The sequence below is a fragment of the Neovison vison genome, chromosome X (genome assembly GCF_020171115.1).
Source record: "Neovison vison isolate M4711 chromosome X, ASM_NN_V1, whole genome shotgun sequence".
Classification (NCBI taxonomy): domain Eukaryota; kingdom Metazoa; phylum Chordata; class Mammalia; order Carnivora; family Mustelidae; genus Neogale; species Neogale vison.
In genome coordinates this window covers 104,471,809-104,499,570 of record NC_058105.1, presented here as the reverse complement: position 1 = coordinate 104,499,570, position 27,762 = coordinate 104,471,809, and the positions used below count along the sequence as shown (strand labels likewise).

General features: G+C 37.2%; 1 protein-coding gene across 7 annotated transcripts in view; it reads right to left on the bottom strand.

The window, feature by feature from the left end:
• The window catches only part of DMD (dystrophin), a 1,990,807-nt gene that overhangs the window by 691,492 nt on the left and 1,271,553 nt on the right, over positions 1-27,762 (bottom strand). For all 7 annotated transcript variants that reach the window (XM_044235639.1, XM_044235638.1, XM_044235634.1 and 4 more), the window contains 2 exons: positions 14,855-14,956; positions 3,959-4,067 (listed from right to left, as the gene is read on the bottom strand). In XM_044235639.1, the coding sequence (XP_044091574.1) occupies positions 3,959-4,067; positions 14,855-14,956 (211 nt within the window). The remainder of the gene's footprint in view (positions 1-3,958; positions 4,068-14,854; positions 14,957-27,762) is intronic.

Sequence of the window (27,762 nt, the reverse complement as noted above, 5' to 3'; positions counted from 1 at the left end):
AAAAAAATAAAAAAGAGAAAGAGAGAGACAGACATTGAGAGAAAGAGCACAAGTGGGGGAAAGGGCAGAAGGAAAGGGAGAAGTAGGCTCCCTACTGAGCAGGGAGCCCAACACGCAGCTCAATCCCAGGACCTTGGGACTGTGACTTGAGCTGAGGACAGATGCTTAACCGACTGAGCCCTCCCCCCAGGTGCCCCTGGCTATCAGATATTTGAGTGAGTCTATTTCAAACCTCTAGCTCTGATTGAGGGGCTAAAGAACTGCAGGCACATGACCGACCCCATAGCAAGACCTTCAGTATCACCATCCGGCTCATCAAAACCCAAACTGGAGGCCCACAGAATCATGAGCAGGTAAATATCTCTTGTATTAGGCCATTACATTTATGGTGTTTTTATGTAGAAATAGGTAACTGATACACTCAGGTATCCAAGCAACAGTGACTCTAAAAAAGTTTTTTTTTTTTCCTCCAGCATGCCTATTTATCTTATAAATTGAAACAATTTATATGGCTCAGGCAGGACCACCTTATCATATTATATAATTTAAGTAGGCAGCCATACAGGAGCTTAGTTTATTATTTTTCAAAAAGCCCTCAGGGCCTCAGTTTCCACAAATAAAAATATCCAGCCAGATGAAAATTTCAATGACTATTCCAGATTCAGAGTTCTATAGTTCTAAGAAATTCAAACAGAATAAATTGATTTTTTCTACTCCTTAAGTAGAAAAATCACAGCAACATATCTCACTTCTTTTCCTCATACATCCAAGATTGAGTTAAATAACATTAACTACTGGCTAGCTGCTTCCATATCTAGAATTTCCATTAGCTTCTTGGACAGAGAGATAGTGCAAGACACAGCAAAACAAAACAAAACAAAATAAAACATAGGCTTTGGAGCCTGACACACTTGGATTGGAATTCTGGCTCTGTTTCTTCCCAGCTGTGTGATCTTAATCTAGCTATTTTCCTCTCCAAGCTTTGGGATACTCACCTTATAAAAACGGTGCGTTTATGTATTTAGCAATTATTTTGAGGATGAAGGCATATAGGGAAAAGTGATATTGTATTGCTTTTTGCACTGTAGGACTGCACTGGAGAAAACTTGCTATGATGAGTTCTAAAAGTATATTGTATTACAACATAGTCCATGAGAAAATAATCATATATACCAAGCAATCTACAAAATAGATTCTCCTTTTCTATATTGTTTTTATTCCTGATTAACTTTCTGTAAGTCAGGAACATAAATAATATAAATAATTCTTAATTCTGATGTTTAAACCACCACACTAAAGAAAGAATGCTCTATTTGAATAAAAGCAACTCTGGATCTACCAGCCTCCTTACTGATGCTTTTCATTCAACTGTGCATTTCACATTTTTGCTTTATGCCCAGCTTTGTGTCAGTTTGCTACAGGGGAAGAAAAGCCCCTGCTTTTGAGAAAATTTCTCTGTCCCTCAGTTCTTCTCCAGCTCTGATCCCAACCCCACCAGCTCTCCCTGTGGCTTGGAGCTTGAGGGCATTCCCAGAATTTGCCTACTGGTGGCAGTGTGGAGGGAGTAGGGGGAGGTGGGGCTCTTAGGTGGGGGAGAAGGAAGTAGAGCAGGAGTGGAGCAAGGTGCTGTTAACCACTGCTTTAGCCACGTGTCCCCTCGCCTCTGCTCTGGTATCACTGGTCTTTTTTGATATTCTCCCATCTTGCTCCACTTCAAGGCCTTTGCTTGGGCTGTTCTCTCTGTGCCTACTAGAACAGTTTCCTCCAGATAAGTGCATGGCTCACCTCCTCACTTTTATCAGCTTTCTGATGTCCACAAACATTCTTAGTAATGAAGCTTTCCTGACCAAACTATGATCATGTCTTCATTTGCATTCCCTTTCTCTCCTACCCTGGTCTTCTGTTCTCCTTAACTGCATTTCTCAAACTTCAGTGTGCACACTGAATCACCTGGGAAGCCTATTAAAATGCAGATTCTGATTCATTGGGTCTGGGGTAGGGCCTGAGATTCTGCATTTCTAGCAAGTGCCCATCTGATGTCAATCTATAGACTACACTCTGGAATACCTGGCAGTATTTAGATAGTTTATCTGTATTTGTCTTTGTTAGCTCATTATTTTTCTCTCCAAGTCATGAACAGAGAGACTACATTATTTGATTTATTATTTTCAACACCTAGTATGATGCCCAATACATAAAAATTACTCAATAAATACTTATCAAGTGAATAAATTACCTATGTTGTTGGAAATTTAAACTGGAATTCAGAATGTACTTTCCATTATTGTTACATTTAGTTACTTTACAAATTTAATAGATTTTGGTGCCCTCACTTTACAAGCTTCCTACCATGTGAAAAGTGGTTTAAGTAGGAGCAGAAACATTCAGAATTCAACAAAACTATAAACAAATTATTGGAGCCCAATCTTTTTAAAGAGGTACAGAGTGAGGCTGAACATAACAGAGAAAGCTAGAGAACAAATGCCAATAAATGATTATATAGGAACAAGCTATGCATATGTACTGAGGGAACCAAAAATTATAGGTCATAAAAAGAAATAAACCTGATATAATTACTTGAATATAAACCTTGACATAGCAATTTTAGTGTCCCAGATTGACAAAACAAAACAAAAGCAAAACAAGAATGCTTGCACATCTTTTTCAAGTTTCCAGTATCATGAAATGGAACTCTGATGAGTGCTCAGAAACCCGAGGGGGCACATGAGACACACTGTCCCTAGATTCTATGACCTCTTTTAACCCAAATGCTATATATGCCTTCTATTGAACTATCAGTGTGCTCCCGTGGTTATGATACTGCCAGTGTGCTTTATTTCTACTTAATACAAAAGAAAAATCAACTTTGCCTGAAGAACAAGTCACCACGCTTTAATACTTAAATCATTTGATCTCTGAAAAACAGACAAGGCAAAAAAAAAAAAAAACAAACAACAACCCCCACTCCACCCCTAAGATGTTTTTAGTTCTAATTACAGAATTGGCACAGCCAAGTTTTCTGGCTTCTTTCCCCTGAGATCCAAAGCCAGGATGAACACTGCCACAGGATTTTATGCATACCTTCCATTAACAAATGAATAAAAAGTGAAGAAAAATAAACTGAAAATATCAAGAAAAACAAAAGTCAAAGCTTGGGCTAAATGAAGAAACATTCCAACCCAGTTCTGCTTGTGGTAGTCATGGTGTAGTTTTCTTTTTCTAGAACCAAACATGAAAGAGCTCTTAAAGTTGTTCTCCAAAAGGGAGGGGGGGATTTGTGTACCAGGAGGACCACGTGCATTCCTGTGGTTTCAGCAATTTGTATCGGCCTATTGGATGTACCAAATGATGGAGCATTCATTGAGACAGAATCCACACAAATCTAGCATTAGTCGGTACTCAGGTACCTCATCCTGATCCCCTCTTCAGGAACAACACCCATCCCTGCTGCTGGGAGTATTGGTTGTTACTGGTATTCCTTATTAGGGATTACCTTTGGCCCCAGAAAAACTCTTTCAAGGTCTCCCTTTCACCCCACTAGGTGGCCCTAAAATGGGCAAAGACTGGCTGGCGGAGGAATACAAAGGCTATTCCTCTTATTGCCCTTCCATTGAGCCTTTGGAGCCAGCCCAGATCTCAGGCTCCTATGGAAGTGGCTGAGACCACTATTACAATCAAATGACCCTTCAGCCTCTTCTACTGTCCACTCCCTTGTACCCTTCTTTGTCATAGATGTACCTCTAGAGAACAGATCCCAATATACTTTTGCCATCCCGCATTCTGAATTAGAGCCCATTTCCAAGGAACATAACTGTAAGGCATTTTGCACAGTAAATAACACTAAAGCTTATTCCTATTTTTATAATTGCAGATTTTCCCTTATGTCCAGAGATCACCTCACTGTCATGCTTTTGAATAAATGGCTGCAGCCAGAGAGCACATGATTCGGTATACTTACGGGCTCCGACAGTGGTCAGTCCAGGAGCTGGGCCAGGCGGCTTTGCTCTCAGCTCTTGAAGTAAGTGGGTCACTGCCTTCCAATCAGAGCTCAGATCTTCCAACTTTCTCTTTAATAGAAAAGCATACATGTTATTTATTTGATTAACATCTTAAAGATAACTTAATTCATGTTGTTATTAATTCATTTTGTGGATACATTATTGTATTTCTATTGTACTTTTCTTCTAAATTAATTGTTCTAGGTAGATTTCCTTTCAAAGGTGTTACAATTATTTTAAGCCAACCACCCTACAAACATTTATTGATTGTTTGCTGCATTCAGACTCTTGCTCCAGGCACAATTTCATTTAAAGGAAGTAGAGTACAAACCTTAATGAATGGAAAACAAACGCAAACAAAAAACATTGTCATCTCAGCAATTGTCTTCACCCTTTTGAAGAGTATCTAGTGTGACTGCATATAAGAATTATCCAGAGAACATCAGAAAATGCTGTAATGCCCCGAATCACCCCAGGTCAATTATATTAGAACCTCTTAAAGGGAGAGGCTGGGGTACACATGGGGTATGACACTCAGAGTTCACTTCAAGGAAGGATGATTGTCCTAAATGGTGGAAAAGATGGCAGTGGTCCTTCAGGGACTCTCTCAGCTGCAGAGAGCTGCCTTGGGCAAGAGTGTGCCCTCTCCAGGGAGCCCTCATTCCGTGACCAATTAAGGTGAGGGTATAAAGGCTCAGCCCAGGACACCTGGGTGGCTCAGTGGGTTAAGCCGCTGCCTTCGGCTCAGGTCATGATCTCAGGGTCCTGGGATCGAGTTCCGCATTGGGCTTTCTGCTCAGCAGGGAGCCTGCTTCCCTTCCTCTCTCTCTGCCTGCCTCTCTGCTTACTTGTGATCTCTCTCTGTCAAATAAATAAATAAAATCTTTAAAAAAAATTAAAAATAAAGGCTCAGCCCATTTTGCTCAGAGCAGGACATTTCTGAAGTGTCATTTCAGCTGCAGGGCTCCCCATGAAATCATCAAGCCTATATGTGACCAGCAACATGCTGGTATGTGTTTAACAACTGACTCTGACAAAATAAATAAATAACTAAATAATAAAATAACAAAATAAAAAAATCCCAATTTTCATGTTTGCCAATTTCTGTGGTGTCAATGCTCCCACCATAGCCAGTTTTACTTTACCAAGATGTCAAGTGGCTCACAAACTGCCTGAAAATTTGACAGAAGACCCTCAGGAGCAGATATGAGTTGACTCTAGTACACCAGTGGTTTAGCCATTTGGTTACTTATCGCCTGTAGAATGTGAACAGAAATAATACACATGGGGTCTAGGATCAGGCTTTTAAAGAATGTGTGAGGCTTCTCTACCTTTTCTGCTGACTGGAAGCAAAGGAGTCTAAGGTCCTTTGCCTAGGGAAAACCTTTTCAGTGGATTGGGGCTGCAGGGAGGAGAGAATTAATCCTAATGCCCTGGAGCAGCAGTTCTCATACTTCGGGATCAACAGAGTCACCTGAAGGCCATGTGAAACCACTGAGACCTAGGTCCGAGCCCCAGATTTCTAGATTCAGTAGATCTTGGGTGGGAACAAAGAGCTTGCACTTCCAACAATTTTCTAGTTGAGGCTGATTGTCCAGAACCAAAGCCTAAGGTGATCAATATACCTAATGAGTTATCTAAGCATCAACAATGGACTAGATATGCACCATCCTTAAAAGAAATAAGAAAACAGGCCTTTCAGTCATTTTCTGTAGCATTTAATTCTCTTAAGAAATCCTAATTAAGAAAAGCTGCCAAGGGAATAAGTCCTAAAACAAATACTAAAAATTCATCACGTCCTAATTTATATCATCTATGCTCTTGAGGTTCCTTCTGTCTATTGGGTCTGACATGACAGCAAACCAGAGCTTTTACTTTTTTTTAGTCCACAGTGCATGTTGTGAAACATTTATCATCACATCAGTGAATATAACTCTTTATTACTGAAACATAAGCCCTGACTCCAAAAGGAAACAAACAACACCTCTGATCGATGAAGAATACTACCACTGAAAGTCATGTCATGTGGAAGATATTTTTCCATTCTGACCTCAGAGTTAAATGCTGAGAATTAAATATTATAAAAAGCTAATGAATTAATACAGATTTTGTCTCCTGATTCCCTTGCAAAGTTGCAGTGACTTCACAAGGATAGAGTATTAAGAATAACCATGCTGATACCAAAAAGTAGCAACAGATAACAGGGAGGAGATAATAAAACTAAAAGCAGATATTGAGAAAATGTAGAGGTCTTGGTCATTTGTGAAAGGGTAACAGGGCAACATATGGTGAGGTCTCATCATACATCATTTGAATTATAGGAAGTCACTTACATGTGCTGAGAGAAAGATTAAAGATTGATTTCAATATTGCTGGGATCTGCCTACTCTTCTACTCAATGAGCATATGGCTCCAGAGGGGCGAAGGAGAGATGGGAGCTTTCTGTTCCTACAGTTGCCTTAGGTTCAGCTTTCTTCTCACAGTGTAAACATCTCACTGCATTGAGTTTGCTTCTAATATTTAAAGATATGTATTTATCTTACAATCTGGCTTCTAAAAGCAAAATCAACTGCTTCATCTGGCTCTCAAGTGAATAAACAGTGATCTGTATTAAACTTCATATTCCATGTATATCAATGTATAATAAAACAGAACGGTAAATGATATTTATAACAACACCTCTAAAAATAAAGAAAAGCTTCAATTCCATTGTGTTTTAGAATTAGAAGTCCCAGATTTCTGTCTTAACTCATTGCTACAACTTATGTCATCAGTGACAAATCAGACAGGTCAATCAGATTTATCATCCTTGAAACGTGGATATAACACCACCACCTAATTCATAGTTTTGTTGGAGAAACTAAATGAGATAATACATGAGAAAAGAACTGTGTGAACTGCAAAGTACTATAAAATTGTTGGTTAGTTATTATGCACTACTTAATGAACCAAAGCACAAGATGGTCAATAAAAATTTTCATTAAAATATTAAAATAAAAATATTTCAATGCATGAAGGACAAGGTTTTGGTTATCCTAAAAACAACATGTTTATATATTCAGTTCCCTTTTATTAATATATACATTTGGAACAGTCCACTCATTTATTCAAATGTTATCTTGCCCACTGTTCTTTTCAGATGGGTAAATGTGCTACTATAATTTCAAATGCAGAAATTTAGAAAAATGAAGGAGTGCCCTGATGTACCACAAACATCTGAGGACACTGTTCAGTGTCAAAAATGCAGTAAGCTCAGAGTTGTATATTCCCCCAACTTTCATAATGATTAGCAATAAATTTTGATTCAGCTGGTAACAAAAACATTCTCACAACTTCTTCAAGTTTTCACACATACTTCAAAGTTGAACTCGATGATGTATATATTATGGAAGCTTTATTTGTTGGTCTGGTTTGGTTTGGCTTTTTGGAACTCTGGCAAGTGCCCAAATTTTCTACACTGCTGTCTTTGCTATTAGGCCATCAACTACTTTTAGGTAGGAAAACATGTTTGGCTGCAGCAGCTCATGCCGCGTTCCTCACATAATGAACTTGAAGCAGGGCTCAATACAAATCTATAGAAGGTAATGATTTCTTCATCATGTTAACACCCTTTAACCGGATATAAGGGAATGAAAAACATGCCTAAATTTCAAAATCTTTAAATATGAAATGAGTGGGATAATAATGAACAAGTCCTATTCTTGGATTAGATTTCCAGAATTTGAAAATTTTGAATATGCTAAGTAAATTGTAGACCCCGGACTTTCCCCACAAGAGCCCCTCAAAAATCAACAATCACAGGGGATTCTTATTTTACCCAGAGGGAGAAACTTGGAGAGCAATTTTTAAAAAATGGTAAACTGAGTTTTATTAGAGGGGAGCTTTGGAGCTGAGCATTATGTTCCATGGTATATAAGCTGCTTGGATATAATCATTAAATGTTAAGACAATTATCTCAAACAGTGTGAAATTTATTCTTCACCAAGAGCAGAAATTAATCATAAGAAAAATGATTTCTGAGTACAGCTTTCCTTTTTTGATTTAAAATGGAATACAGTGAGTTTGGGCTTTTAAAATCTTACATGTTTCTCCTATGTCAATATCTGGCAAGAAATTAACATCAGCTAAATAAATAACTGAATCTACCCACAGCGCTATGTACACAGACATGCATGTGAATGTTGTAACTGAGACATCTATGTCTCTATGTCTGTCTTTATAAATGCAATTAACAGAACTGAGGGCCAGGAGTAAAATTCAAATCTCTACATGATCTTGCCCAGTTCCAGCAGGAGCAACTGAGTAAGCCTTAATTGAGACTTTCCTTCCAAGTATTTCCTCAGAAAAGAGTCCATTCATATTATCAGAGCCCCCTTGATGTCTTTTCTGTCTCATTTGTTATTATTGCGAACAAAAGAAGCTGCATAGTAGCTTGCAGTAACCTCAAGAGATGGAAATCTGGGATGCTTATAGAAGTCACCTAACAGAATTGGTTAATAATAATTTTTTAAAAGGTGAAGGAAGTTGGTAAACCATTAGCAATTATTCCTGGGGTATAACCTCACACTTACCAGTGGTGAAGACCATTGTAAACAAATCTTTTAAAGACAGTTTAAGAAAGCAAAAGAATAAGGACTCTGATGGAGAGATTAGAAAAAATACATGTCTAAGAAAAATGAAAAGATTCTCTCTCCTAATATCTTTTGAATGCACAGTGAGCATGGGGATAAAACTTCCAGCGATAACACTGAGGAAGTAAAAAATGGCCCTTTTGGTAAATGGCAGTTTGCTAGGCGTGATGGCCCTGATTGAACATAAAGAACAGTCACAGAAAATAAACTACACACAGACGACGCCACCCCAGGGCCATGTTTCAACAGTGCAGAGATGAGGCCACTCTGCCACCACAAGAAGGACTAATATAAAGCACTGCTACTTCTTCAACAGTGACAGGCCTGCCCTGCTTCAATTCCCTCACCTTCTAGATAGAAATTCTTATTAAAGGTACCCAATCACCACATTGACTCTGTTGACAGCATCTAATCCAAATGGCTTCCATTTCCCTAATCCCTCTTTAGAATCCTCTAGCCAACCAAATCCCAGAAGCAGCTCTTTCTAACCCCCCCTTACTGAGATGTCCCAGGGTCTCCCTGGAGAGATTTCTCCCTTGCTGTGGTAAGCTAAAAATCCCAACTATTTGACTATAGGTATGTTCATAGTATTATTTGGATGGACACCTAAATGGTATCATACAGGAATTCAAACAGTGCCATCCATTTCATAGATAACTTAGAAGGAAGATGGTGAGCTCTAGAATTCTGGAATATACATATGAAGAGTGTGAGTGAAACTTTTATAAAATATGATACAGCGAAAGCAGTATTTCTAATAAGTGAGTTATTCTGTAAAATGAGATTTAAAATACGGGAATGCTACTCAATTAAGATATTAGGTAAATTTGACATTTGCAATCTCATCCTCCTTTTTAAGTGTTCATAAATTGCTCAAAAATCTATTATAAATCTTGTTTTCCCTAGCGGAAAGTGGGCTTTCCGTATTTTCAAGCATATATAATTATTATTTATTCAGCCTCTCACAGTCAAAGACTTTTCCTCAGTTGTAAACCTAACTTACATATTTAAAAAATGAAATTCTGCTACTCTTCTATCAATAAATTATACAATCTTTCTAATATTGTTACTTTCTTTTGGTAATTTTTCTCCTCACTCTTTCTATAAGCACTGACATGGAAATTGTATTCACCAAATGCATGAGTCAAATGGCTCTATTCATTTTGGGGGGGATCAACATATGACTGTTATCTCCCTATTGATTTTTGATGTTATAAAAAAAATACACCAGATAAACTAGATCATGTGCCTGACAGAACATGTATAAAAGCCAAATATTGTTGTAAGTATAATATTTCATTAGTCAAGATTTTGACCAATTAGATACCACTCAACCTGCTATACCATCTAAAAATCTTCAGGTTTTTCTACTAATTGTGTTGTGAGTAATGTATTAAAAATAATCAGACAAACAAATAAACCCTAAGTAAGTTCTTAGAAATGTTTGATGTTGATATTAGCAGTAGAACAAACTTGTTGGGGAAAAAACAAGCTTAATCTAGTTAATTAACAACAAAACAGCTGGGAAAATGGAACATCCCTGGTTGTGATTGACTTTAATTGAAAATGACTAACGACGCTGTCATTCTGCAGCTACTATTTGAGGAGATGATGCCTGGAAGATTATAATTACCCTCTTGACCATTTGTCTACAGCAATTATTTTGTGTTAAACGTTGGGGTGGAACACTATGACCAAATCCAGAAGGCCCCAAACACCTTACGTTTTTTTGTTACATTTAAAAAGAATTCAAGAATGTTAGTAACATATATCATTAGGTTCTTGGTAGCCAGATTTTGTTTTTATAATCTAAAATGGTAGCAAAGCAAACCAGCTGGTTTCATCTCATCACTTCAGCAAGTCACCAAGACATTTTAAAATTCTTTAGTGTTCTCACTTCTGATACACAGGTGATATAAGTATTCTAAAATACATACACACATGGAAAACATTTTAACAGAAAGAGTAATGTCAAAAGTTGAGTTAAGGAATAAGTACCAATAGAAGAAACTGTCTTCTAACTGCTTTAGTTCAAAAGAGAGTTAAAAAAAAAAAAACCTTAAGAACAAAATAACAACTGCCTTTTTTTTTTTTTTTGGTGGTTGTCAATATTGTTGTTACTGATGGCTGATGTTATTGCTGCTTTTAAACTGCAAAATTACTCTGTAGAAAGTGGAATGTATTAGAAAAGATTCCATCAGCAGCATTATCATAAAATATTATTACCAAAGGGATAACTTAAGCAAAATTGTTAACAATTTATCTAACCCATCTTCAGTTTCTAAAGATGAAGGAACCTTGTACAAATCAAATGAAATAAAACTGCATGTGTATATGTATATGTATGTGTGTGCATGTGTAGCGGGGAGAGAGTAAAAGGAGATAGAAAGCAAAATAAAAACCAAGATGCCCTTCAACAGACAAATGGATAAGGAAGATGTGGTCCATATACACTATGGAGTATTATGCCTCCATCAGAAAGGACGAATACCCAACTTTTGTAGCAACATGAACGGGACTGGAAGAGATTATGCTGAGTGCAATAAGTCAAGCAGAGAGAGTCAATTATCATATGGTTTCACTTATTTGTGGAGCATAACAAATAGCATGGAGGACATGGGGAGTTAGAGAGGAGAAGGGAGTTGGGGGAAATTGGAAGGGGAGGTGAACCATGAGAGACTATGGACTATGAAAAACAATCTGAGGGATTTGAAGGGGCGGGGGGGTGGGAGGTTGGGGTACCAGGTGGTGGGTATTAGAGAGGGCACGGATTGCATGGAGCACTGGGTATGGTGAAAAAATAATGAATACTGTTATGCTGAAAATAAATAAAAAGTAAATTAAAAAAAAAAAGAATGCGTATTTCTGGGGGCGTATTTCAGTGGGTTAAGCCTCCTCCTTCAGTTCAGGTCATGATCTCAGGGTCCTGGGATCAAGTCCTGCATCAGGCTCTCTGCTCAGCAAGGTGCCTGCTTCCCCCTCTCTCTCTGCCTACCTCTCTGCCTCCTTGTGATCTCTCTCTCTCTCTCTCTCTGTCAAATAAATAAATAAAATATTTTTTTTAAAAAAGAATGCGTATTTCTTCAGTCACATTATTCTAAAAAAAAGTCCAGTAATTTTTCAGCAGAGATTGAGTGCTACATTTGTGTCATTAGTAGAATCATCTTTAACAATATATTTGAGCTTTAACGGGGAATTCTCAAAGAAAATAAGGAAGAAGTGGGTTAGTCGGGGATGACAAAAAAGGAAACTAAAAATTTACTGTCTGTGAACATTAAAGAAATCCAAGAGAAGTTGATGAAGCTAAGGAAAAGGGGAAAAAACCCTCAAAAGGGATGAGGCCTGGGAGTTCTCAAAAGAGAACTCAGCCTGGGAGGGGAGCATCAGAGCCGGACAGACTGTCTGAGGCAACATGTGGGCACGCCAACTGTCAGTTTCTTAAGAATCAGACTCGTGCTCTGCTACATCCTCAAATAGAATGTCTGTAAGTGCAGGACATATGAATTATCCATTTAAACACTAGATCTTGGGGCACCTGGTGGCTCAGTGGGTCAAGCCTCTGCCTTCAGCTCAAGTTGTGATCTCAGGGTTCCGGGATCGAGCCCCGCATTGGGCCCTCTGCTCAACGGGAAGCCTGCTTTCCCCTGTCTCTCTCTGCCTGACTCTCTGCCTACTTGTGATCTCTGTCTGTCAAATAAATAAATAAAATCTTTAAAAAAATAAACACTAGATCTTATTTGTGTGTGTGTATATATATGTATATGTACATATATATGTATATATCATGAAGAGTTTTCATTTTCTTTAAGAATATCACTTTCTTCTTCATAACTTATCATTTCCAAACTTTTTTCCTGGAAATATGCTGTAGGCTACTCAGACCCTCCTTTCCCATCTATGAAGGGGTGAGAAATCTGGAAGTTAAGGAGAAAATGTAGTAGGAGTAGCATAATTTTCAAATTTGGATATATGAAATGAAAATTCAAAGGGGCTTTATTTATGTATTTTCAGAGCAATAGATCGCCCTTCTGAAAAATCATCCCTTGACCTGGGAAAAGAGGGTTTTGATCCATGCAGAGATTTATACAGTCCCGACAGGCTTGTCACCTTTCTGTGCTGGGTTCTGTATTCTGAACTATGAGGTATTTACTGAGCCTCTAGTGTTTCGGGCTTCCACAAATCCCATCTCATCTTCAGGTGTTTCCAAGGACCAAGTCCATCTGAAGTGTCGCATGTGAATCAACTATTTCTCTACACCCCCACTCTCCCAAGAGAATCTTGCCCTTCTGCCTCTATCAACTTGATATGTTGATTCTCCTCCAACTCCAAGGGATAAATGGTAGAACAGGAATGAGTTTTCATTTAAGTTCTACTTCTCCCAAATGAGCTGACTTAAAAGGAAACGTGGAAGTAGAGAGAGAGAGACCAGAAGGAAAGAGAGTGCTCACTCAGATGAGAAGGGAAGTTTGCACCTCCTTGCTCTTCTTTTTATTTCAGAAAGCTAATTCCCCTTTCATATCACTAATAGGAAGGCAGAAAGTAGATAATGCTCACTCAGATGGTTCTGATCTCCAAGTGGCCCAGAAGTTGAAGGCTTGAGTGGGAGATATGATAAGTTAGCATCAACTTCTTGGATTGTTTACATACAATGAAGACAAAAATCTCCTTGACTTTCAATTAAGAATTTTCCCTCCGTTATTTTTGAACAAAGGCAGAGAAGTGAAAGACAATTTCAGTGCGTATCTCTAATCTGTAACAATTGTGCCAAACTCTGTACCAATGCTTTGAGAAGCAAACAAGAGTAGACATAGTAGACCTCTGGAATAGTCCATTTGTTTGTTTTATTGCTTACTACCAGCATCACTCTGTTAACCAAGGGAAGTGTCCGCTTTGGGACCGACTTTCTTTGGAGCATCAGCAGAAACCCTGAAGTTTGCTGCTTTCAGGACTTTCACCAGCTCCCCAATCTAAACACTGAACACAGTGTTGCTCCATGAAAATGATCATACCAGGCTTGAAACGGTTTGCAAATTATGATGATGATGATGATGATGGATATTAGGGATGGCAACAAATTATTCTTGAATAAGTGTCTATCAGTTTCTACACATAAATCTGTGCCTTTTAGCATCTGGTGTTTGGACCGCATATGTTTAGACTAAAACTTTACCTAAGGAAAGGCCCCTTGTAAACTCTAAGAAAAACAAACAATTTTCTAGAAATGAAGCTTGGGCCAAGCTGCAGCAGTGACCTTAGAGACAGAGTCTAAGTCATGATAAGGTTGTTTGCAAGGACAAACTAGTTCTATATAATGAGGTTATTGACCTGCATTGTTTTAGAGCAGTTTTAAACATGAGGGCGAGGCTCACTAAATCTCAGCCTGTAACGTTAGCTAGAGAAACCAGGACTGATCAATAAACAGCCACCATTCCCGGCTCTCGGGAACCTCCATCATAATGGAACCCATTATGATTTTGATCAGGTAGAGAAAATAAGGTAACCTATACCTAACGTCTATTTATCACCGGACTCTCATTTGCAAATGGAAGCCATTGATTAGCTATTTTTCGAAAACTGAGCTGGCTCTCCATTTCTCTCCTCATGTCATAGTCTGTGAATAAATGTATCCCAGACTTCAAAATGTATGCAAGGAAAGGAAAGAAGGAGAAAGCTTTCTCCCAGACCAGTTTTTACCAAAGAGAGTAGGAATTACATGACATATCACTAAAAATTCTTGACCCAATAAAGTACTAAAGCCTGAATGCCGATTTCCCTCTTTCATAAGAAGAGTGTCACAAAGAAAAGAAAGGTCACAGACCATATTGTGATTCTTTACAGCTGTTGGAGACAGACAGTATGATGCAGTAGCTTGATTTGAATTAAGCCAAACAATATGAAAAGCATCAAGGCTGGCAAGCAAAGCAATAAAGCCTCAAAGAATTTAATCTACCTTGAAGGTAGGACTACTTTCTGTATTGATGGCAGCACACCAGGACAGAAATGAGTCCTTTAATGCAATGACTTGTTAATAGCCTTAAGATCACAATATATAAATAGGATATGTTGATCAAAAAGACAGCTCAGCCTCTGCTATTGCGGTATGGACAATATTTCTTTACAAGTTATTTCATTGATTATAAATAGACCACGTCAATGGCAAATGTAGAACAGGGGAAGCATAACCCATTATGAGGTAATGGATATTGCTAGAGGTTGCTTCATTACCTTCACTGGCTGAGTGGCTGGTTTTTCCTTGTACAAATGCTGCCCTTTAGACAAAATCCTTTCCACATCCGGCTGTTTACCTTGAACTGCTACTTCAATTTCCTGGGGAAAAGAACACATACAGTGCAGATTAACTTCACAGTTAGCAATAAAATTACTAAATTTAAATATACCCTTGGAGACTCCACATGTATTGTGGATCAATTTCTGCATGGCATATCGGGGCACAAAAAAGTAGCTTTAGTGCAGAGAAAAGAAATAGAGGCCATTGTGGAACACAGTAAAGTTGAAAATATTTATCCCAAATCTCCTTGAATTCTACTCTAATACTATTAAATAGAAAGTCAGACATTAACTTTGTTTTTCAAAAAAAAAAATAAACAACCTCAAATGCAATAATGAGAAATAGGACTTACGAATATGATTAATATGGATAAATGCTATTGTTAGCTTCAATAATCCCAGTAATCCTAATGTTCATTTTATTTTACAAACTTCTTATTTTAACGGGATTCTTTTGGGCTTTGGATCCAAAATTTAGCTTTGAAATAAAACCAAATAATTCTTCCCACATGATTGTTAAGATTAAGTTTCTTTCCAAAGAGTAAACACTTAAAGCACCATGTCAAGGCTTATTAATTATTAAGCAGTCAAATTAAATAGGCCTTTTGAGGAATGCTTTAATTATTTAGAAAAAAATGTTTGTTTTCCCTTAGTCTACAGAAGACTGAAGAATGACCAAACAAACAAACAAAAACCTCTTTCGATATGAATATAAAGTGCTCTGTTATTGGCTGCTGTCTAGCTCACTTGAGGAGAGAATAAAAGAAATGTGCATAAATTGAAGCTGAAGGAAGTGAAGTTAAATATTACAGAAGACTTTTTGGATGGAACACTTGTTAAACACTAGGATGGAATATTGATTAATCAATGTCAAGCGTCAGTCAGGCCTGGGCAATCTTCCCCAGATAGCAACTCCTGATTAACCCGTATCTCCCTTTCTCCCTCTCCTACCCTGGAGCCTCCCAGCACTGCTGTGTGTACGTGTCTTCATGCCACTGCTTCTTTTATATACTCCGTTTGTATCTTTCTTTCAGCCCGTCAGAGCAGGGAGTCCTCTGAACCCAAATTACTATAACTTATAGGGCACACAGGGTGCTTACAGTTTATATGTGTTCAGCACACACTCATGAAGGGGATTATTTCTTTCATTTTTTTTTTTTATAATAAATGCCAGTGGAAGGGGGGCTCTATAACATAAGACTAGCCCTGTGACTTGATGGGTACGTGTGCAACATGTAGAGGCTCACACCACCTTGAGGAACAATATTTATGGAGGAAAACAGGACCTAATATTATGAGAGCTTTCTGAACCATAAAAAATTCTAGAAGTTATTTTAAAAAAATCTTGGGAACTGGTAACGAGTTCAAATTCAGCATGGACTTTGTGAGAATTGGGTATTTCTTCTTTGAAAACTCTAATACGCACACCCAGTAGAAATTCTATACCTCCCAAAAATGGTCACAAATAGTCAATAATTCTATTGATATTTCAGGTATGCAGCCAAATGATGAACACTAACATCTTTCTCTCCTTGCCCCTCTTCTGCAATCCCAAATAGTTCTGAAGATTGAAAAGCATTGATGCTACTATTCAGAAGACTCTGGCACATAGAGTTAGGAGACTGCATTTTTTTTATCACAAGGAATTCCCTTAGGAAATAAACGCTTTCTAATTCATGAAATTTTCATTGGCAAATGAACATGAACAACATCAAGGCTGACATTAGGGCAGCTCAGATACTACTTAGAGCCAAATCTGAAGCAGGTCCTTGCTAGATGAACTGAGGAAAAGTTGGCACACCTTGTGAAATGTCCCTGGTTTGCAGAAGGTAAGATATTCCCTCTTCAGGCCATCAGGTTAGCCCCAGATTTAGTCCTCTGATGAATGAGCACTGCAAAGTCACATCATTTCCCTTTATAGAAATGTTTCCTATTAGCATGTCCTTCTATCACCGCTAATGTCATCTCTTTGTCCTTCAATGAAATAATGAAGAGTTTAACTACCTGAATGAGATTTACTCTTAGTCCCACAGAAACAGAACAATGGCAAAAGAATCATGCTCAGCTCTAAATTCTTTGTTGTTATTTCCGGGCAATGTTTTGGAGAACCTGATCTCTAATTACATGTACCTTTGTTAAATCACTTCACAAAGTCTATTTGTGAAAATAAAATTCTACAATTTACCTCACTACATTTATCTGTGGTGTGAATTTAGTAGATAAAAGGTAGGTCAGTTGTTCAGGGTCAAATATTATTGCTTGAAGTGTCAAGTGTAGTAAATCCAATTAAGTTCACTTAAAATACTCTTTAGTGTATTTTTCTTTAGTGTGAGAAAAATACATTATACAAAGCTGATGATCATCCTGAGAAAATGGAAATGTAAGTGAACTAAATTTAAAAAAAATGTTGATATCTCTCCATGCAATGCTTGACACAGAGAAATTGAAAAGCACAGCAGAGCAAAAAACTCCAGCCAAAGCATGGGACCACACAAAAGTTTAAAAAAAAAAAGGCTGCTACAATCCTTAGCTGTGCTGAAAATGTCAAGAAACTGCTATAATGATATTAACTGCTGTAACAATATTTACAAACCAGAGTTGCTAACAGTTTATGATGTGTCAAACAGTGTGTGTTTCATACATTTTTTTCCCTCATACTTAACACTCCCACAAAAAGGGTATTACGTAATTTTACAGATGCTGAGACTGAGGGAGATTAGGTCAGTTGTCCAAAGCCACATGGTCTGCAAGTGGCAGAACTGAAATTGTAACCAGGAAACGTATTCTACTAAATGTCCATTATATCCCTCCCTTGGCTGTGTATACTGTGTGTGTATATGTTTTAAAATTGACATTAGTATGTCTTAATACCATGCTATTTTTTTCTCTTCCTCTTTAATTCCAGTACATTCTGTAATATCCTTTTAGGGTGCAAGTGAGGGAAAATCCCGTCTCTTCCCATAGAAAAGGAATAAATTCTTCCGTAGCCTTTAAAATGCACCAAGGGTGTCTCTCTGTGGGTTTATGATTGTCCAACTGATGATATCCAGGTCAGAGAATTGGTTTGAGTAAACCTTTCATCTCACAAATGGCCTTATATCTCTATATGATTTAAGATAAGGTGAAGGAGGTCACACTAAAATGGAAACATAGCTAATTATAGTGGCCAGTTTTTGTAAGTAGAAAGTGTTAGACTTCAAAGAACATTCAGACAAGAAAGCCTTCATAGAATTTCATCATCAACAACAACAACAACAAAAACAAAAAAACCCTCACCTCTAATAAAAGCACCTTTCCATTTAGGTTTTTGCCCCTGCCTTATTCTTAATATATCCCCTACAGTGTAAGACTGCTAACCAGGAGGCATAATTTTAAGAAAATATTTTGTAGCAATTAGAGAATAGGGAGTAATCCTTCGTTAATAATCACTAGGAGAATATCATGGTGTATTTTAAAAGCTAGCTCTCACGTATTTTCCAAATGGAGTGACATTCTAAGCAACTTCGGTCTTAGTTATTTCTTATGAAACAGTATTATTCTTATTGGGGAGTTCTGGATCTGATGAGTCACAAATCAAAGGTTAGTGAAGAAAAAAGACTCGACAACACCTGTGAGGGGGAAAGCAGGAATTCTGATGCAAATTAATGCACACTTACATTTGCTAAAAATTGATAGGCAATGTTGTATTTCTAATTTCATATTAAGCTGATTATGCACATTTGTTTTTTTTTTTTTAACCAGAAAGTTGCCCTAAGGAAAGTGTAACAGAGAGATATTTTGCCCTGTTTTACTATTTTTTTTAAAGATTTTATTTATCTATTTGACAGACAGAGATCACAAGTAGGCAGAGAGGCAGGCAGAGAGAGAGGAGGAAGCAGGCTCCCCATGGAGCAGAGAGCCCAATGCGGGGCTTGATCTCAGGACCCTGGGATCATGAACCGAGCAGAAGGCAGAGGCTTTAACCACTGAGCCACCCAGGAGCCCCTGCCCTGTTTTACTTTTTTAAAATTTTTAAATGTTTCTCCATTCATTTTACCTATTGCTAGCCTCATAACACATGAATAATATGTATATATGGTGTGCTATATATCACATATAAGGAGGCTATAAACAGCTTCTCACATATGTTCCAACATTCACTCATTCTTTGTTCATTTGACAAACATGGAATGAGTATTTACTATATTTTAAAGTTTTGGCTGGCAACTGTGAATACTACAGGGCATAACACAGTCCTTTGTAAGGGATAAAGACAATGATCATATATTAAACTTACAAGGGAACAGGCAGAACAGCCAGGAAAATACAATATACAGTGGGGCGTAGAGAAAGAACTGGTAAGTTCTGTGTTTGAGGGACAACAAGAGGGTGGGGGCCAGCCTCACGGCTGAAGAAAGGCTTGAGTGAAGGCTTGGAACACAGAGAGCTTATGCACCAGGCTGACAAAAGGAATAGATGGTATTAGGTACTGCAAGGGGAAATCTGGGATGTGCAAAGACAGGAGCTGGAGGCAGCATGGTGATTCCCTGCGGGGAAACGGGAAGAAATGGTACAGGAGTAGAAGGCAAGAACCAGGAAAGAAGGATCTCTTCCACTACCCTCAGAACCTTAGTGGAGACCTCATAAAAGGGTTTTGAATGAGAGAATCACACTTCGTATTTGAATTGAAGTTTTAAAATGAATATATGTGATATATGAATGGACAGATAAAAGATTTACTACCAATGCATGGTTTTTCATTCAAATAAGCTGGTGTGAATGAGATAAGTATGTGGCTATTGAAAAGAAAAAGAAATTCAAGATAAAAATGACAACATTTTCCTTAGCAAACTTAAAGACCTTGGTGTTTTATAGAGTATTTCCTGCCATTTGACTATTTTGTCAATCCCCACAATCAACAATTTTTTTTATGAGCTCTAAGATATCATGGATTCTAAGAACCACTATCATTTTATGAACTGCTAAGAAAGTTAAAAAATCAGATTTTGTAGACACCATTATGAAATATACTTCAATTTCAGAGAAGTTGAAATGTCAAAAAGCGTATATTTGAAACATGGGAATTCCAAGATGTTGGTGAATGCTACAATCGGTTTATTACTTCATTATTATTCGCTGACCCTATAAACATGGCTACGCTGTGCGTGAGTACACTTTCCTCCTCACTGATTTTGGTCTTTACCATGTGCCTTAGTTTTTGACCAATGAACTGTGAGCAGAGGAGACTGTTATAAGCTGGGACTTTAAAGACAATACAACATCAGCTAGTACCCCCATTTCCTGTCTTCTACCATGAGAGAATAATGTACCATATGGGAGTTGCTTTTTCAGCCTGGGTTCTGCAGTAAGATGACATTTGAAGCAGATCCACAATTTATTATAAGAAAACTTGAATGTGATCCACAGTGTGAAGTAAAGATGCAGTTGATCTACAGACACAAGAGTAATGAATGTTTGTTGTTATAAGTCACTGAGATTTAGGACTATTTGTTACTGCAGCAAGAGCTAACAATTACAACATTATATTGAAACAGCCAAACAAACAAACAAATATATGGGTTCCCAGAATGAAAAACCAAAGTAAGTCTTTAAAATAAATGTACCCTGGTCACATATTTCGGCTGCACCATCTCTCATTCCACATAAAAACTGTTTGCTAAAAAGGGTAGCAAGAAACGAAAAATGGAATGGAATCAATATTGTGTTAGAGCCTGACTTCTCTGGCCTACATTGTCAGGCAGACTCTGACAAATGAAGGCTGATGGATGGAAAAACACAACATTGTGCTGTTGCGTTTCTTTCTCTTTCCCCTCATACTGGGTGACTGTTCTTTTATTTATCTACAATTAGGTTTGCGAGACCACGGCAACGTGGCTCTCCTTCTCTGTAACTGCACGCTGTCAAGTATGTGCCAAGCTGATTGACAAAGAATGACAGATTCTCTCTTTCCATTCAGAGCTAATCAAGGGCAGCCCACCAAAGGGAGGCTTTTTTCTGATTTAGAGATTTATGGATTTCAAAAATAATCTGTCCAAATATACAAAGTATAATGCAATATTGATCTTTTTAAAGTGGCAAGTGTTATGAAACCAAGAAGATATAATCTACCAAGGTACCTACTTGGACTGTTCAAGGCTAATAATAGAGTGGACACAGATGTGACCATCAAGTAATGGGACTGATATTCAGAAGCCACACTTAGAAGCCCTACACTCATGAAGAAGGCATTTCAGAGTCTTTTGCATAGACCTATTCTTTTTTTTATTAAAAGATTTTATTTATTTATTTGACAGACAGAGATCACAAGGAGGCAGAGAGGCAGGCAGAGAGAGAGGAGGGAGCAGGCTCTCCGCTGAGCAGAGAGCCTGATGTGGGGCTCGATCCCAGGACCCTGGGATCATGACCTGAGCCGAAGGCAGAGGCTTTAACCCACTGAGCCAGGCACCCCATGCAAAGAATTATTCTGACAAATGAAATCTTACCAACAAACCCCCAATGCATTAATTCATTCAATAAATACTGACTAAATATAAGAATACCTCTTGTGTTATAAAGAGCTTAGGCAATGGATATTTAACAGTGAATGAAACAGAAAAAATTTTCATGTCCTCATGAAGCTTGCCTTCTAATGGCGATGATGAACAACAAAATATAAATTATGGTACCTCAGAGCGTGAAAAGTGCTAAAGAGAAAACAACAACAACAACAAAGCATCAGGTAGACACAGATATATGTGTGGGCTAAGGAAGGATGGGAGGGGCACATCTGAGAAGGTGTAGAGGGGAAAGCCTCACTGCGAAGCTGGTCTTTGAATAAAAGATTAGTTGGAAGTGAAAGAATGAATCAAGGGGCTATCTTAGGGAAGAGTGAGGCATGCAGAGGAAACTATGAGCGCAAAGGCCCGGGGGCAGCACTGTGTCTGGCATGTTCAGTAAAAAAATAAGGAAGCCTGGGTGAGTGGAACCTGGCAAGCAAGGGGAGAATGGCAGGAAGCAGACCAGAGAGGTTGGGAAGGGTAAGCCCTGCAGGGCAACTGTGTGAGGACATTGACTGTTACTCTGACAGAGATTAGGAACCACAAGAGTGTTTTCAACATGGGAGTGCTGTTATTGGACTGATTTTTTAACAGATCATTCTGGCTGCTGAGTGAAGATTAAACTGGAGGGATGTAGAGAAGAGAGAGTAGTTACAAGCAAATTCCCATGGGAGTTAGTTGAAGCCACAGTGTTTGGAAGGAAGTACTTGCTTGTGGAAACCTGATAGACTTACTCTGAAACTCTTTATAAATACAGTTTTTGAATGAGTACTAAATCTCTGATCTGCTTAAAGCAATACTTTAACCAGAGTCATTTACTGAAAGTGGTGCTCCCCAGGTTTTACTACGTTCCTAAGTCCTTAGCAGTAAAGACTATGGGGCTTTTAAGCCCAGCTCCCTAAGTTCTGATCCTGGCATGAAATGATTATTTTCAACAGACACCACATGGCCCATAAATCCTAAGGTACATTCGAAAACTTTTCCTTTCTGATCCTTTCTGGAAAAAAGTTAGCCAACCACTGATCTAGAGAAATGGCTGCTCTTGGGATTTATGGCTCTCAAATCTTCAGGAGCACAGTATAATTATAGAGGTAGTTATTTTTAAGGATAAAAGATGAGAATCATATTTTGCCTTTTATCTCCTCATACAGACTCATAGAGACAGTCAAACAATTTATAGTTAGACCTTAGAGCAGGTCTCCACAAACATTTTCTATAAGGGGCCAGACAGTAAATACTTAGGCTTTATAGGCCATATGGTTCCTGTCATACCTGACTGTCACCAGTGCAGCGTGAAAGCAAACAGAGGTAATGCAAACAAATGAGCATGACTGTGTTCCAATAACACTTGATGTACAAAATCAGGTGGTGGACTGAATTTGTCCCTTGCCATGTAATGTGCTAACTCCCGCTTTGGTGTATTGCAGTGTTGTTGGAAATAATCAAATGAGGGGCAAGAACTTCTGGGTTTTAGACTTAGTGATTCATGAGGTGGGGCAAGTCACTTGAATTCTCTGAGTTTTAGTATTTCAGTATCTGAGAATTACAGATAGTATTGCCCGACTGTATGAAAAGTTGATTTCTGAAGAACTTTCTAGCTTTTTCTACATGGAAATCTGACAAAGTTGTAATGTCAACTGTGTTAGTAGGTCATATCAATATTGCTAAAAAAATTAAAAAAAAAAAAGACTAATGGGTAAATTACACCTGGCTTTGGAGTTCTGCTTATGAACTACAAACGTTAAATGGAAAGCCATAGTTTGGGGAATCCCCTAAGTGTAGTAACTCTTGTAACTGATCATGTATCTTTCATGGATCTTGGAAACTTTACCTATGTCATAAGGTATTGGCTCCTGGGGCACATCAGGCTTCAAGGGCAGAGTTGACACAGCACCTCTAGGTGAGTCTCCTTCCTTTGCACCTGACCTGTCATCTGGGAGTGTGCAGATGCCAGAGTGGGGGGGTGGGGTTTAGGGGAGAAAAAATTCTTGCATAGCTGTGTGAATGCTGCACAAGCCCCTGTGAATTCTAATCCCACCAAAGATAGATGCCTGATCCTGCCTTCCTGGGAAACTGTGTTTCTGTTCCTGTGCCCTTTGAAGTGAATTTGAAATTGAATGGAGTTAATGGGAGCCTCATTCAGTTGCACCTAAGAAGACTCGCTGATGGGCTTTATAATAATCATGTCTAGGACCCACATTTTCTTTCCACAAATTAATTGCTCTAAAATTGGGACACATTTTATAAATGATGGCATGTCACAGTCTAACTGACAGCACCTCTTTCTTAGTGACAGATAAAATAATGATGCATATTCTAATCAATGGTGTCTTCGCAGGAATGAAATATGGTATGTGACCAGGATATTCATAGTAGGTCAAGATCAAATGATTTAGTATATGCAGAAGTAATACTAACTGGTATCATTTATTGAGAATTTACTAAGTATAAACACTCTGCTATGCACTTAACATAAATCATCTTAGTTAATCTCACTCAAGCTCTACTGCAGAGCCTTTTACCACACTTAACTGTCATTTTTTTCAGATTAAAAAAAAAACTAGAGTCACAAGTGGTGAGGAAATTTGCCTAAGGCACAAGCTAACAGACGGTAGATATAAGATTTGAACCCCAGTCTGTCCGAGTCATACCCTGCATGCTTAATTACCATGCTATATGTCCTATGAATTAAAGTATATTCCATATATACAGTTAGATTTTCCATGATAAATCACAGGGTTTAGAACCAGAACAAAGTATTTTTGATTAACATATAATTCTAAAGTAGGGTTTTTCCAACCATAGCACGACCGACATTTTGATCATAACAATGATTTGTTATAGGAAACTGCCTTTTTATCGTAGGATGATTTGCAGCATCCCTGGTCCTGATTGACCAGATGCTAGTACCACTTCCTTCTCCCCCAGGTGTGGGAACCAAGAAAGTCTCCAGACACTGACAAATTCCCCTGGAGAATAAAATCAACCCTGACTGAGAACCACTGAATTATTGAATATATAAATGAGCAAATGAAAGAATGTCTTCTCATGGTCTTCATTTCCAGTGTACATTAAATAGGATGATTTGATATTAATAGCCTTTCTCTCCTTTTCCTTATATGGAACATTATAATGCCATCTTTTATGTATTTTTTTCAGATGCACTACTATGCACACTATGACTTAGACCTCATTTAAACATGGTTCTGATGAACTCCAACTAAAATTGTAGGTTTCAGTTTCTGGCTGAATTATTCTTAAAAACACTGTGTGAAATACCCAGATGGATTCAGGGACACAGTGTATTCTATGGAATAGAGAGGCATATGGAACAGAAGGTAGTCTTGCTATATCGGATTTATCTTTTTCTTGCATTGAACATTCACCTTGGTCAGCGATATCTGTATCACTTCAAAATGATACAGCACAATGCTGAATTTATTATCCATATGGCAACTGGACATAGTCTTGATAGAGAGTATTTTCTTATTGTAAGTATTATAAAACAGTAGAAGTTTCTTTCTAAAATATAAAACAGCAGTTAGGGTAATTTTCAAAAAAAGCAAAGAGCAACTGAGTACACCTGAAACTAATATAATATTGTATGTCAACTACACTTAAATAAAAAAATTTCAAAAGAAAAAAGCAATTTAACTCTGACTTCATGATTGACATACTTCAAGTAAAATTTAAAATGCTTTGTTTTTTACTACTAAGTGCCATACCAAAATTACAGTTATTATCTAAAACAACTCTTTCTAAATTCTTCCATATGCTCAAGCAATAAATGGATAACTGGATTAGACTTGTGTTTAAAAAAATAGCAATGGCAACAAAAAAAATCTGAAGTTTCTCTTCTGAATAGCCTTTCCTTAAACATATATGTAAAACAAAGCAAACATGAGGGTTTCTGAAACAAAAGAAAGGAACTCGTGATAGAATAACCCTTCTTTGGTTCACATAACATGTCAGTCTTCATCCTGGGTCCCAGGGTTCCATTCAACCTGCCAAACTTAATTTTTATATTCTCACTCTCTATGATTTCTACCACTCCAGATAAGTGAACATTTTCATTGGTCTCCTGTAAAGTCAATGATAAGGTTTTGGATAAGGAATTGTGGACCTGTATTTCGGATGTGTAGAACTGTTAGAACCCAGATTATACAGAGAACTTTTATTAATCTGTAAGAGAAAACAAACAACCCAGTTGAAAATTGGGTAAAGTATTTGAAGAGTTGACTCATAAAAGGAAAAATCTGAATGGCCAACAAACTTGAAAAGCTGTTTAACCAGGGATATGCAAATTAAAATACTAAATTCATGTCATTTTCTGCTGCCTGTGGAAAGCAATTTACAACATATAATAAAGATGTGAATACTCTAATGAGTCAGCATTTCTACCAGGTATTGTCACATGGGTTTGTGAGAATACCTACAAAGAATATTCTTTCAGCTATATTTACATTAATGACAAATTAGAAATGACTACTGATCATTCATTTCTAACCTTCTAACTCTATTGATTATTTTATTCTTATTCAAATCAGACATGCCCTTAACAGACTACTTTTCTTCTCTAAAGCTACTTTAAATAATTGTTCTTAATGTTACAGTGTCCAGAATTCTGCTTAATTTAGTCATAAGAAAAGTTAATGCTCTATTCATAACTGACCCATTGAAGATACTAAAGATAATAAACATAACACTGTCTCTAATAAATCTGACTTCAGCTATAATGGCAAAATCAGTATAGTATCTCAGATAACATCTGCTTAGCTTTGAGTAAAGCACAGGAGTGTGTATGTGTGCATAATTTTGTATTTGTGTTATCTCTCTAATTATGTAAATCACTAATACTTATTACTATGCTAATGCCAGAAGATCTATTGTAATAAACGTTACCATGAATTATTAATTTTTTGTTCCTTATCACCCAATTCATCAGATAATTTAAAAGACAGAGATGCCTATATATCCATGTTTTCTCTATGGGTAATTCACAAAAGTTCTCTCAAATGAATCTTACAAATTAAAAGTATGCACACATGATTTTGCAATTTCATGGGTCAATAAGTAGAATTTTAGTTGTAGCCTACACATTCTAGTGAGTGCTTCCACATTTTGCCTTTTGAATGCTTAATAGTTATTAATTTCTATTTAAAATCAATCTCATTTTAATGACTAGCATAATACATATTCAGTTATTATAAATGTAGTCTGTGTTTTTTGTTATTAAAACACTGGGAGTTAAATAATTATGGGTGCTTTTATTAACTATATACTTTCTGCCTTCTTATGATCAATAATTGCTGAATACTTGTTGTGTCCAGAGGAGGCAATGAGGTGTTCAGAAGTTGGAAGCTATAGCTTCAGAAGTATTGGACATGCAAACTCCCGAATTTTTATATATTGATCTGTATATTGAAATTATAGAGCAAATTAAACAACTAAGGTATCTCCTTTTCAAAATATATATCAGATACACACTGAAGTATTTGATATCTTCCATAATATGTGTAATTCCATATATAGTATAAATATTTTCCGACACATAAAGGAATGAGCCCAGATACGCTATAGCTCTCAAGGGAGAGCCAGGAAGAATAAGAGAAAGGTATGACAAAAAGAACAGCAAATAAGTGGCAATTTGGAAGTATTTGGAATAAAATGGTGTTATCTAAGTCAAGTACAACTGACTAAAAGTAGTAACCACCTAATTTTGTCTGTTAGATGATAGGAAGATTTATACAATATAGAATTGTATTTTAATTAGATTTATAATATTCTATTCTTTTCAATGACATATCAAGTAATATACATTAAATCTCAAGGTAGAGAACTGTATATTTAAGAAAAAAATATCACTGCAGCATTTCTAAGCAAACCTAGTGCACCAGATTTGCTTATATCTTCAATGGGAAGAATCACCTAACTTGTGATGTATTTCCCCACTAACATTATTTAAGTTTATTCTGAATTTGAATATTTCAAGTATTCCTTAAAACTTTAAATTGAGAATTCTGAGTTTCATTAGAAATATTCATCTCTAAATTAATTTTCACCATTTTGGTAGTTTTTTTTAACTCTCAAATATGAGTAGAAGCTTATATAATTGTAAGTTTATGAGATGACAATTAAATAGTAAAATAGTTCCACTTAAAATAAGTATTCCTGAAAGTGTTATTTTTAGTGTTAAATAATTTTTCTACATATTTTTCTTTTCTTCTCCTTTTTAAATAAAATCACAAAGATTATGGTTATAGGTTCTCTTGTTTTTATTTTTTCCCACCAGCACCTGATTCACTGTTA